At 39.5% G+C, this 12,596-nt stretch overlaps 1 protein-coding gene across 1 annotated transcript; it reads right to left on the bottom strand.

The window, feature by feature from the left end:
- Positions 1–3,396: 3,396 nt before the first annotated feature.
- Positions 3,397–10,354, bottom strand: LOC109030341 (fatty acid synthase-like). The gene is made up of 6 exons (XM_072304717.1): positions 10,139–10,354; positions 8,867–9,097; positions 7,814–8,003; positions 5,426–5,655; positions 3,963–4,267; positions 3,397–3,571 (listed from the first exon to the last, which is right to left on the bottom strand). Exons 1-6 carry the CDS (start codon positions 10,352–10,354, stop codon positions 3,397–3,399), a joined length of 1,347 nt encoding a protein of 448 aa, XP_072160818.1.
- Between the last annotated feature and the right edge of the window lie 2,242 nt (positions 10,355–12,596).

Below are 12,596 nucleotides of genomic sequence, written 5' to 3' on the forward strand. Positions count from 1 at the left end.
GAAATCTGAAAATTCAAAAAAGTTCTGTAAAAGTTTAATCCTGACAGTATTTAATTGATTTTAAGCGTAGGAAGTTATTTTCAATAGTTAAAAAAAAAAAAAAAAAAAAAAAAAAAAAAAAAAAAAAAAAAAAAAACAGGTCGAAATGAGCACACAAAAATCTCTTTACAAAAGAGACTCGGTACTGACCTTTCGGACACATTCGCAAGTCTGTCACCTCTTTCGTGGGGAGTCCGTCAATTGCCTCCGAGATATCGAGTGGGCGATTCGAAAAATCTTCAAGATCGACGGTATTTCCAATCCCCTCCACGCTTTGAGCTTTCGAGGATTTCGGTCCACGCAATGGCGGTTCAAAAATTCTGATCTTTCCTCGAATGATCACGATTTCTGGATTCCTATCGCTCGCCTGTGGATCCGGCGCTCCGAATTCACTCTCTAATTTGTCTGGAGGCTCCTGAAGGACAACAAATTCACCGGTGCCTCGCATGACTTGGATCCAAATTTGACTCAGACTGCCTGCAAAGGAGAGTGAAATTTGAACGTACCTACTTCTGTCAAACGTAATCAGAGCAGGTGGGAAAGAAGGGGTGTGCTCGTTAGTCGAGGACCGTAAGAATGAATGGGAATTATAAAGCGCCAATGACGTCAGCGGCGACGGAGCTGCTGCCGTGGTCGCCCGTCCACCATTGGCGAATCCAGCAAATTGGCAACGTTGTTTTTCTCCATTTAAACCTATAGAAATGTATCGATTCTTAGAGGGGCCAGGTCCGCCAGGTGCTTCGACAAGAATCGACTATTTAACATAGGTTTAAATGGAGGGAATCCAGTGTGTCAAATTTCTGGATCCGCCTTTGCTGTCCACCGCATTAACTCATGAGCCCTGACCACAAGACTCTTTTGCCTTGCCCAAGGCTCATAAGTGCGCATTCAGTTGGTACATAGCTCGACAGAATGTACGATCTAGCTTTCCCATTTTTATAAAGGGAATCACCCCCACTTTTACATTGTTTCTTATGCAGCTCGTCTGGAGCACACCCCATCTTTCTTACTTAATTGTCAGTAGTTCCATTTGACAAATATACGTTCGTATGATCGACATGGACTGTGTATTTGCACCGGTTAGAAGTACGGTTGAGTCTGCCGAAAGTGTGGTTGGATCAACTATACCTCTGGCAAGTGCAACTACTCTTATATCTGGCATCAAGATCAGCCAGGAGTATGGTTGGGAGTGTGATACTTTTTTCAGTGTACGTGTGATAAAAGTTTCAGTTTTTACCTTAACCCTTTGACTCTTACGGGCGAGAATTTTCGTCCTTGCGTAACCGCGCTGAGACCCTACGAACGAGAATCTTCGCATTGGAACTTAAAAAATCTTCGTTTTCGGAGTTATTTATTTTAAAGAAAATAATTGGGTGATACAAGTCAACTCTTAATGACTGATTTTCGCTCCTACATACGTAAGGATGAGGCACAAGGAATTTCAAGCTGTTTGGTTGAGATATAAGCGAATGAAGGTAAGAGAACATAAGACAGTCATTTTTGCATAATTTTCGATTCCTAACCAAAATTGGGGCATCGCGGTGTAAAAAACTAACTCACGGATCAAGAGTTGAAAAATCTGCCTCACAGGCTAAAAAATAAATAAAAAATTACCTTCAACTGAGAGATCAAGTTTTGAGTAGATTTGAATATTTTCAAAAACCACAGGAACCTTCTCAAATCCTCGGCTGTCTAAAGCTCCGAAAATTTTCCACACTTCAATCTGAAGAAAAGGAGGTAACGACATTGTTATTCTAATTTTAGAGGTGGAGAGTCTTTTGCAAGCAAAAGATGAAGCAGGTGAATACATTTCCAATCAATGAAATTACACGAAAATCACGATGACATCGAACAAGTCTAAAATTCACTCCTTACAGCACAATCTGCATGGTTTTCAACTTGGTTTCTCAAATTTCTCTCATCTGTGGGCAGTGTTCCTCAATGGCTGAAGATCTGGTTTGCATGCAAAAAGACGTAGTAAAACAAATCTTAAATGAATAATCTTGCAAACTGCCACAAACCCTCCTTACATATGATTTCAAATGTGTAAAGATTTTTTTTTTTTTGCAAAGCAAAGAAATTAGAAAGCTTACCAAGAAGAAGGAAAGGAGAGAAACAGGAGAATCATCACGTTCGTAAGTCTTTAATACGTCCATAATTTCTTTCAGGGTGAAAAACTTCTCCGAAATTGAAAAATAATCCACATCGATGCATCTCTGAGGGTGAAATATAAAAAACAGACGCATTGAAACAAATTAAACAAAACTTACTGACATTTACTAAAACATGCTGTCATTTATTGTTCGTTTAATTGTTAAAGACGATGCAATGATATTTTAGGTCATAACAAAAGACCACTAAATGTAGAAATAATCTCAAATTACATGTAAAAAAATTAATTTCTGATTCATTAATGAGTTGATCATTAAAAAATCAACTGACTAAGAAAGAGTAACACATAATCTCAGAATAAAGAAAATATGTTGCTACTTGCTGCAGTGGTATAAGCGCTAAAAATTAAGGGTCCAGGGCCGAATTTAGAGGGTGGCCACGTGGGCCGCGGCCCATGGCGGCAAATTTTGCAATTTTTTTAAATGTAGGTATAAAAGAATTGGATTCAGAAAAAAAATTACAAGCTAGAAAATGCGACAAAATCTCTCGATTCCTGAAAGTAAAATAATTTTTAATTTTGCTTATTTCGGTGAAACAAGAGACAGAACCTTTAATTGGTCGAGTAAGGAGAGAAGGCAAACCCGCGATTTGGCCTGGAACGGCGGGGCGTAGAGAGCAATGATGACAAGGACTTGAGATGAAAAGGAGAGGCCCCGGACGCGACGGTCGGTATGTAACACATATTAGCTCCTACAAGATTGCACGAATACTTCACGCATTGCGTCAAACACAGTGCGGTCAGCAGCGGTTGACGTGAAATGCATAGCGCCTACAAGACTGCATGAATACTTCACGCATTGCGCCAAACACAGTGCGGTCAGCGCGGCGCGGCGGTGGAAGTTAAAATTGTGAAACCACATTTATGTTTGTTCTTTCATAATTTTTGCGATCATTTCTTATAAATTGAGGGCCTTATCCACACAGAGATTGGTTTACGGAACTTAACTTTCGCGCAAAGTTCCGTGAACTTTTGCTAGTAGTGTTGACAGGGCTTTCACAAAAAATCACTTGATGGTTTTTATTGATTTCCCGGGAGAAAAATCGGCAAATTTTTGTGGTGATGAAGTTTAAGTTAAAAAATGTTGCAATTTTTGTTTTTGAAAATATTAAAAAATACGAAAAAAAATTGTTTGGTTTCAAGGAGAATATTTTTCAGTTAAAAAATGTTGCATTTTGGGTCATTTTTCACATACTGCATTTTTCCGTAGCAGGGCAGGTTACCATATATTTCGGAAGGTGGTATTCCTCCGTATGATCCCACGTGACGAAAGGCTGAAGGCTGGGCGTGTCCAGCGGCACCGGAAATTGCACCGGTGGATAGAGAGCCGATACGTCTAGCTCAAATCCTAGTAGATACAACCTAAAAAATGGGAAAACAACATGATGATGAAACCACAAAACCAATGATGATGTAGGCGTTTGGAGTGAATTGTTTTTAAGACTGTAGGAACAGTGCCGGCAAACTTTGTTTGCGTTTTTTTAGGATTCCCTAATAGAATTAAATTAAAGTGTCAATGCGTCAGTTGCGCTGACCACAGAAGCGTATTTTGATGCTTGATTCTTGTAGATGAGTAAAAAATAATAAGATCTGTCCAAATCGTAACTTTCTACCTACTCCATAAAACCTCTTTACCTCCGTATTAATACTGATGCCACATTTGTTGGCACTGAAATAAGCCGGAGATAGACGTTTTTATTTGCAAAAGTAGTTCAAATGAACTTTTCGGTATACTAATACTGTGGAAACTTACTGTCCGATAGCTTCCAAGAGGAATTTGACACCGTCCTCACTAGATCTGTGCGTAAGTGGAACATTGGTGGCTTTTTTTGTCATGGCGCGTTTGAGGATGGCCTGGAGCAAGCCGTGAGGTCCGATCTCGATCAAAACTGCGTTTGATGGTATCGACTTGATGGCATCCTCGAAGAGAACGGGGCTCAGCAGGTTATTGGTGAGGTACTCCGGAGAGCAGTAGGTGGCTAAGTCTGAATCCCAGTCCTTCTCTAGAATAGAACTACTGATCCATTTCCCTGACCTTTTTGTCTTTGCCGGAATGGCCTGAAAGTGAAAAAATTCTGTTAGAAATGAACCAAGTCTAGCAGAAAAGAACCAAGCCCCATCAGCTATCGCCAAATGTACCGAAGTAATATAACTTTTTACAAGAAAAAATTTGTGCGGATTCCTTTGAAAATTTTGAAGAATTGGCTTCTTACTACGCAGAACGTTGCGAGTTCACGCTTTCCGCCGTAGCGCCTTCAATTTTACAGAATGCAACACGGACATCCACCAAGTACGAATAGTTGTGTCTCTGCGCCGTTATCAAATCACTCTATTTCCATTGTGTGTTGGTCCTATTGTGGTCTTTTTTGAAGTGGTGCTTCAAGGATTGCGTGAACAACATAGCCGAAAATAGGAGGGATGTAATTGGACTCGGAACCTCGCGTGTAAAAGAAGTTTCGAGCTGCTAAGGGTTGTTAGGAAAGTGGAAATTTTGTTTGTGCAACGCAAATCACAGATTAGTATCCATTGATCCATTGATACCATTGATCGTTTTCTATCGCGTAAATTTGCATCTTTTCTATCCTGCGTTTAAGTCACTACTAAAAACTGCGGTGCAAATACTGTACTCATACTGATAAAAAATACACCTGCTTCCTATTTCGCTATAGTATTTCTCTATTTCTCAAATCTCTCTCACTGTAATCCAGCGTGCTCATTGTTGAAATTGGTAGACAAAGCGATAGGCAAAGAAAACAAAAAGGATATGAAGGCATCCTATTGGTGGAAGTGGGTGGCTGAAATTCACAAGGGAGTTATGTAATAGACTAACTAACGGCAACTCACGAGAGATCCTTTAGTTAGTCTATTATTCACCCTCTTGGTCTGCAACAACCACACATTTCAACCAATAATATTGATCCATACTCCCTATTTATTCTTTATCTATTGCTTTGTCTATCAATGTTGACAAGAATTAACGTGCTCGTGGTCGAGCGCGCAATTCGAAAATGCGTGATTCAAACCATGCGAAGCGTGCGTTCAAGAGTGAATACTAGATTACATTTACATAAGTAGTCACTGTGCATTTCATTCGATCACACCTCTCGAGAGCAACATGTATTCATTTGTGTACTTTTTTGTGTATAACAGATCCATTCACATCGTCACAAATTATTTCATCAGTCCTATTTAGAATTTGCGAATTGATTTGCTCACCTCCTTCAAGTATTTGAGTAAGATCGGTCCGGCAGGTTGGATGTATCGAGAGTGGTATGCGATGTTTGCAACGTTCACACTCCTTGCAAAAACGCCTTTGGATGACAATTCCGAGACGAATTTTTGGACGTCCTCCGCCGGTCCAGATATTGTGCAACTCGAGCTGGAATTCCGACAGGCAACATCAATGGATTCCGGTAGTTGATTTATGATATCACTATGACCCATTCCTAATGGACGAATGATCAATTTTGTATTGTAATGATACATTTGGCAATTTTACTATAAACTGTATTAAATTGATAAAAAAAGAGAGAAAAACCAAAATACTTAACCAGAGAAACAAATTTCGAGGTGGTGTCATTGCAATGTTTAGGCACCTAATTATTTCTCCACAACAAAAAAACGCAGAACGAGGTATCAACATCATAATATGAGGCGCTGGATGCTGAAAAGACACCGCTCAGTTCTGGTGTTCCAAAATCCCCATTTCTAATTGGTTATTTTAAGAAGAAACTGTTGGGTTTCTAAAGCATTGTGAAATAATGAGGAATATTGAAAGTTATTCGAATTTCATACATTTCATTTCAATAGAATGGGTGACAATTTTGGCGATGATTCTGGGACATCGCATCAACCAAGCAGTTCTCTACAATATGCAATTCGCTTCATCCTACATGCAAAACGTTGTGAATACTAAAATGAGTGTATGAGATGAAGATCTATTCTTCTTCAATAGGGGAAATATATATTTTGGTGCGAAAATTTTCATTTTTTACTTTTAAATGGACGTATTTCTGTCAAATGGAACTAAGCGCCAATTTGAGTTCCTTGTGAGGAATTTAGAATGCTGGATAGCGCGTTCTATCAAACGGACCTAAGCGCCATGGAAAAGCATTGCGAGTATAGGACGGAATGAGCCCGACGCCCGGTTCCGCCGCCAATCCAGGCCCCTCTCTACCTGCCTCCCCCTCTGGCGCTTAGTTCTGTTTGACAGAAATACGCCCAAATATAACTAGTTAAGCCATGTGTTGGGGCCAACAATATCAATCAGTATTATTATGTAATAAAATTACAAGATGTGCCATATAAAAGTTCAATTTATTTTTTGCTCACTACACGCAGTTTTTTTTTTTTTTTTTTTTTTTTTTCAGAACAGTTTACCTAAACATATATTTTTATTCAACATCAGCTGGACTTAATTGGCAATGTTGCCAGCTTCAACACCATGTAAACTAATCTAGACAATGTCAATGGATACTGGAGATCATATTCAGTAGTTGTGACAATCCTGTAGAATGCATGTGTTGATTAAAAAAAAATCACTGACCGCTGAGCGCTTTTCCGTTTGTATTACAGTTTCCGATTGTTTTCCCTTTTTTCTTCATTTTTAAGCGTGCCAGTAGCGCTCGCTTTTTGAAATCACTCGGATGTACCATAGTACAGCACACAGATCAACCAATGCTATTCAACGGGTCGTCCAAATACTTTTTTCCTCGCACCCGTTTCTTTGTCTTTGAACCATTACACTGTCACAGCCCTGGTCTTTTACCAAAAACTCTAATGAACTGCTAATTGGAAACCCTTGAGAACGTTTTTCTGTCAAAACCGTATTATTCAATTTGACAGAAACCTCATAGGAGCTTTCTTACGCTCGGAGGACTCAACTCTAGAACCTTCTTTCCCGCCAAAACTCTATAGCCAATGAGCGTCTTGCACTGTAAGTGCAATCTGTGATGAGCCTCGTGACTCATTATACTATGTACTAACCATGGCCCCTGCCGAAATCCACTTAAACCACTACAGTTATCTCGCGATATAGCTTTGGGTGTCCGGTTTCGAGCAAGGCAATAAAAGACGGCGAGGCGATTAACCGATTAACCATTCACCGTGATGCCAGGATCCACCAAATTTTCTCAAAAATTGTTTTCCGTCTATTTAGCGAGTTTTTCTTTACTTTCCGTTGAAGTACAAATAAAAAGAGACCTCATTTGTACAAATCGGCCGAATAGGAGAGAAGTTACAGTTCGAAATCCAAAGAGATTAACTCAACGCGATTTCGATGCACGGCAGTTCGCCCAAATCACGGTCGTGCGCAAATGCCGCATATCAGCTTAAAATCAAGATAATTGGACGGAATCTTTAAAATTAATTTACATTCAACGTTCATGAATCAATATTTTCTCCCAAATTTAGCAAAAAGTACCAATTGATGCAAAAAGCAAAGACGTGAAAATAAGAGGTATTTGTCCAACATTTCAATTATTCGGCACGCTTTTCCAACATACTCATGTTGGATTTTTTCTTCTTGTTTTTTATTAAAAAACCCTCATTCACTATCAAAGAGTAAACACGTTGAAAATGTTAGGATTTGTGACTATAACATACCGACAGCAGCCATCATCCCTTTGATCAGCGTTGATTCTTGAGACGCTCTGCCACGTGCGTGCGCAGCTAAAATGGCTTGCTTAAGAGTCAGACAGTTATCGGCGTAAGCACACCCCAACTCTCCCACAGAATGGCCCACCATCCCTGCGGGCTCCAACTTCAACGCTCTTAATATCTCAACCAATCCTATCTGGAATCAGCGTACAATGGACCACTAGACAAGGTACGAATTTAAGCATTCTGATACATGTTTCAAAATTAGAAGTTCACGTAGAAATTTGAATTGCAAATTACTGAGATCAACTCCTAACTAAGGTATTAACGTTTTTATTTTACATTGGTTACGGGAATTTTGAATGGGCCACTAGACAAGGTACGAATTAAAGGATTCTGATGTAAGTTCCTTAACCAAAATTTCACGCAGAACACGATTCTCGCAATTAAAATGACTAAAACCAACTCTTAATGAAGATTTTAACGTTTTCATTTTACACTGGCTACAAGGAATTTGAACTGCCCGCTCACAAGAAACTCAAAGCTCTACGTGAGTCAAATCGCGCACTACAACGGTTTCAGCAAGCTTCTCAATCGAGCAATGTTCATTTCCCACCATGTGTCGTTCAAACTATAAGCAATTTGCTATAGCTGAGCCAAAGCGTCAAGATTGAGGTTGCCAGATTTTTATATTGCCGAGACTGTCATGATAAACGTTTAGCGCGCAATGTGAGTCACGTGGAGCATTGAGTTTTCATGAGAGGGTGGTTTGAATTTACACACCAAGAATCATTAATTTTGGATCATTAAATCATAAAATCATTAATTTTTGGAATTTCTTGGCTTTGTTTACCCTGCAAAATGGTGTGGATCCAGCACCATTTCTCCACATTGTTCTTCAAATAGGTTTATCCCTCTTCGTGTTTTCCTTAGTGCCACAAGAATAACTAGTAGAGGCACATTATCACTGACCGCTTTTGGTGATAATTCAATGGAGAAAATTACGCGCTCGCAATTTTCAAAGATAAAATTGAAATTTCAATAAGTCCTACGGCTTACCTGACAAGCAGTAATACCAACGAATGCGTTCAAAACATTATCAAAGATGCCCTCATCAGTCGAGGTCAGGACATGCTTGATGTCCACGCCTAGGGGTGCAAGAACTTCGTCGCACCTATTGATGACGTCATGAAAGATTGGGATATGCATCAGGCGAGCACCCATAGCGGTCCATTGAGAGCCCATTCCCGAGAACACCCACCAGATTGGCCTCTGGCCACCATCTGCTCTCTGCAAAACCGGATATGCGTTTTAAGTACTCAAACCGTTTTCTTATAGCAAATAGACAATTTTAGCAAAGCTATGAATGTGGTATAGTATAGAACTGGCATTTGCCATCTTTTCAGGAATAACTCCGTCGCATACAAAAGATACAGCCACCTGAGTGTATTTCTTAGAGGTAAAATTGCACAAAAATCATGTTAATTGCATAATGCGGAGGAAAAAATTCGCGCATGGGACCCAAAATTCAAGTCATATGCACTGGTAAAAAAAACCTCTTGGATCAATGCCGCAATGCATTGACTTAAGAGTGCAGTTTCTTGTCGCCGGATTTAAGAGTCTTGAACTCTTGTTTCAAGCGGATTTTGCATTGATTCAAGCGGATTTTGCATTGATTCAAGCGGATTTTGCATTGATTCAAGCGAATTTTGCATTGAAACAAGAGTCCAGACTCTTAAATCCGGCGACAAGAAACTGCACTCTTGAACCAAGAGGTTTTTTTTACCAGTGGGATCTCTGAAGTTTCTGGATCGTGCATCAGAAAACTTGAGGTCTAGTTGCCGAAGTGCGGGTTACATATTTGAATTAGTTCGGTATAATTCGGTTCAAACTTCCATGGAGTTAACCGATGTGCCGAAGTACTTCAGATGTGTGACCCGAACTTCGGCAGCTGGACCTCAAGTTTTTTTTATGTGTCGCAGACCAATTAGTCAAATCAGGCATTTCATAAAATGCCAAGACAGATAGTCAAATTTGGACAGATTTTGTCGATATGCAGATTAAAAAGCTTAACGAAAGTTTAGATCGTAAGAAGGCTCTTTCGATAATTTCTGATGGGCTCAAATTATTTCTGAAATCTAATTTATTTCTTATAGCTGTGAATGAGAATCTGACATTATTTTGGAGATTCAAATAATTAGATTGGTCGAGCCACTGTCTCAGCGTAACAGAGCGCACTTAGACTCCCAAGCAAATCCCGATTCAAATCTGTAATAAAAAGACTGAGAAGTAAAATTAGTGTACATATTAAGGAAACGGGCTAGTTGGTACCTCAGATTCGATTGTGATTTTGGCGCTATCTGGTGGCACGATTGCGTAACATCTGTACATGTGGTTTTGCACTTCCTGGCTGAACACTCCATTCACTAAAGCGGCAAATTCTGGGGTGATTTTCGTATTTCTGATTTGTCTCTTGATTTCTTCTATCCCTGATTCTGTGCGAGACGACAGAAGTACCATATGGGGCAGCGATTCTTTGATCTGCATTGTTGAAGATTTCCTATGAACAGTTCGACCTTTTGTAATTCACTGATTGTAGGATACGTAGTGAAAAAAAGTGTCTAAATTCTACATTATTTTGCAGCAATTCAACATTCACTAACTTTGTTTAACAATGATAAGATTTTCCGCTCTGCTAAAAGCTCTGGTGCAGGGGAAGTTGAGAAGATCACTCTTATATTTTAAATCACGCTATATATATTAAAAGTAAAGAGAAGGAGTTGTATTTAAACGTAGTCGTAACTTTAATTCACGTTAATCATTAGGAACGCAGTCGAAGCACTTCGTTCTAGAGCCGTTTTAAATTGAACGCATAATCCAATAGCTCTCCCGAATTTTCAGGAGAAAGTTAACAATATTTTTCTTACACTTTTGTAAGATCGTGCCACTTAATTTTCTAGTGAAATTTGCTTGATTGGCAACCCTTTATACCAAATCCTTCCTTCAGATCAACTGCTAAATCTACTGTTGTTACTTACTTGGCACTGGCCTTTAGCAGTAGGTGTCCAAAGTCCCCAAATTGACCAATTGAATTAATACCAATCAAGTCTCCTTTGTACGGAGTTTCCTCGGTTACAACCTGCAAAAAGGAAAACTCATTTGACCTACATGTATTCTTGGCCCATTCTCATCGCGTCGCGAGATAGATTTTAGTAATTCTGGCAAATACTAACGACACACGGAAAGTCAGCGTATACAATCCAAGAGAAATTGTCACTCAATCTAATGCTATGTGAAAAGAAAGCAGAGTGATTTTCTTTTTTTAAAAAAAAAACACAACAAATAAAAACTAATATTTTTGCATTAAAATTAAGGGAGTATTTTAAATAAAGTAAAGAACGAAGAATATTCGATTGCGATTTTACTAGTTGAAAACTATTGATTTTTATCCGCGGAACTGAATGTAGGCATGCAGGGAGTTCCTACAAAGTGCGTTTAGTGTTTCACCAATTTCGTTAAAGGTTGTTTTCCGTTTCCTGACGTAGAGAGTATAACGATGAATAAATTTAAAACACGCGTACATCCATTCCACCGTTTAAAATCTACGATTATTCTACATTTTGTTTTTGTTTCATGTATATTCATTTTTTTTTATTTACTTTATTATTTTTAAAATCAGCATGTTTCATTGAATTGTTCTGTATACATTTTTAAAAGAGAGAAACGCTCTCGCAGAAAAATTCAAAAAAACTGTTGATTTCTTTTATTTTTAAAAAACAAAACATGCCCCCGGTGGAAGTCCACATTGTGCAGCTTCTTGCGGCGGAAAGTGACTTCCAGTAACCTCCCGCCACATTGAGTGAGCGCCTGCGAAGGAATGGGATTCTCGAAACTGTGCCTTTTGTTGACCAAGATAAATCTCCTGCCGCACTAGGCAATATCCATTTGGAGACTTGTAACACGGAGCGCAATGGAGATGTTGCATGTGTGAGGGATTTTCGATTTGACCATGGATTCTTAAGTAAAAGTTCGCGAGAAACACGATGGTGCCACTGGTTTTCTTTGAAATCATCTCCCAAGCTCAAAAAAAGCTCTCAAAGTGAGGCCAAAATGGAGGGGATATCCCACCCTACCCTGAGAGTCCACCTCTACATCAAAACAAACTCTCCATGCAAAGATAGGGAGCAAATACATTAGCAGGGTTGCCGTGTTTTCAGTTTTGGAGTCCCCAATTAAAGTGGCAGCCCTGTCAATGCATTTGCTCCCTATCTTTGCATGGAGAGTTTGTTTTATGTAGATGTGGACTCTCGGGATAGCGTGGGATACCCCCTCCATTTTGGCCTCACTTTGAGAGCTTTTTTTGAGCTTGGGAGATGATTTCGGAGAAAACCAGTGGCACCATCGTGATTCTCGCGAATTCATACATTAGAATCAATGGTCAAATCGCAAATCCCTCACACATGAAACATCTCCATTGGATACCCTTATTCTTCTCCTTAAAATAATCAAAAATGATCTCACCTTGATTCCTCTGGATGTCAACTCGGGAATTGGCGAGGTTATGTTGATATTCGGAGGAATTTTAGAGTTTTGAAAAGTTATCATAGCTTTGACCGTTCCAAAAGCGCTCGCAGCCGACTCTGCATGCCCCGTGTTGGATTTCACCGACCCAACAAGGAGTGGCTCCCTACGTTTGCGACAAAAAACATCCGCAATGATGTCGGCCTCCTTTTTGTCTGTATCCTGAAATTGAAAGTTGACTGGAAATTAAATTCCTCGGAGTTGAACC

Source organism: Bemisia tabaci, chromosome 9, assembly GCF_918797505.1.
Source record: "Bemisia tabaci chromosome 9, PGI_BMITA_v3".
Lineage (NCBI taxonomy): Eukaryota > Metazoa > Arthropoda > Insecta > Hemiptera > Aleyrodidae > Bemisia > Bemisia tabaci.

What these genes read in the sequence shown, in the direction of transcription:
- LOC109030341 (XM_072304717.1), bottom strand. Translation starts at nt 10,354, where the DNA reads ATGCAGATCAAAGAATCGCTGCCCCATATGGTACTTCTGTCGTCTCGC. An exon ending in AAATCACAATCGAATCTGAG is followed by an intron (nt 9,098 to 10,138) that starts GTACCAACTAGC and finishes CCGGTTTTGCAG; the next exon opens with AGAGCAGATGGTGGCCAGAG. An exon ending in AGGGATGATGGCTGCTGTCG is followed by an intron (nt 5,656 to 7,813) that starts GTATGTTATAGT and finishes TTCGTCCATTAG; the next exon opens with GAATGGGTCATAGTGATATC.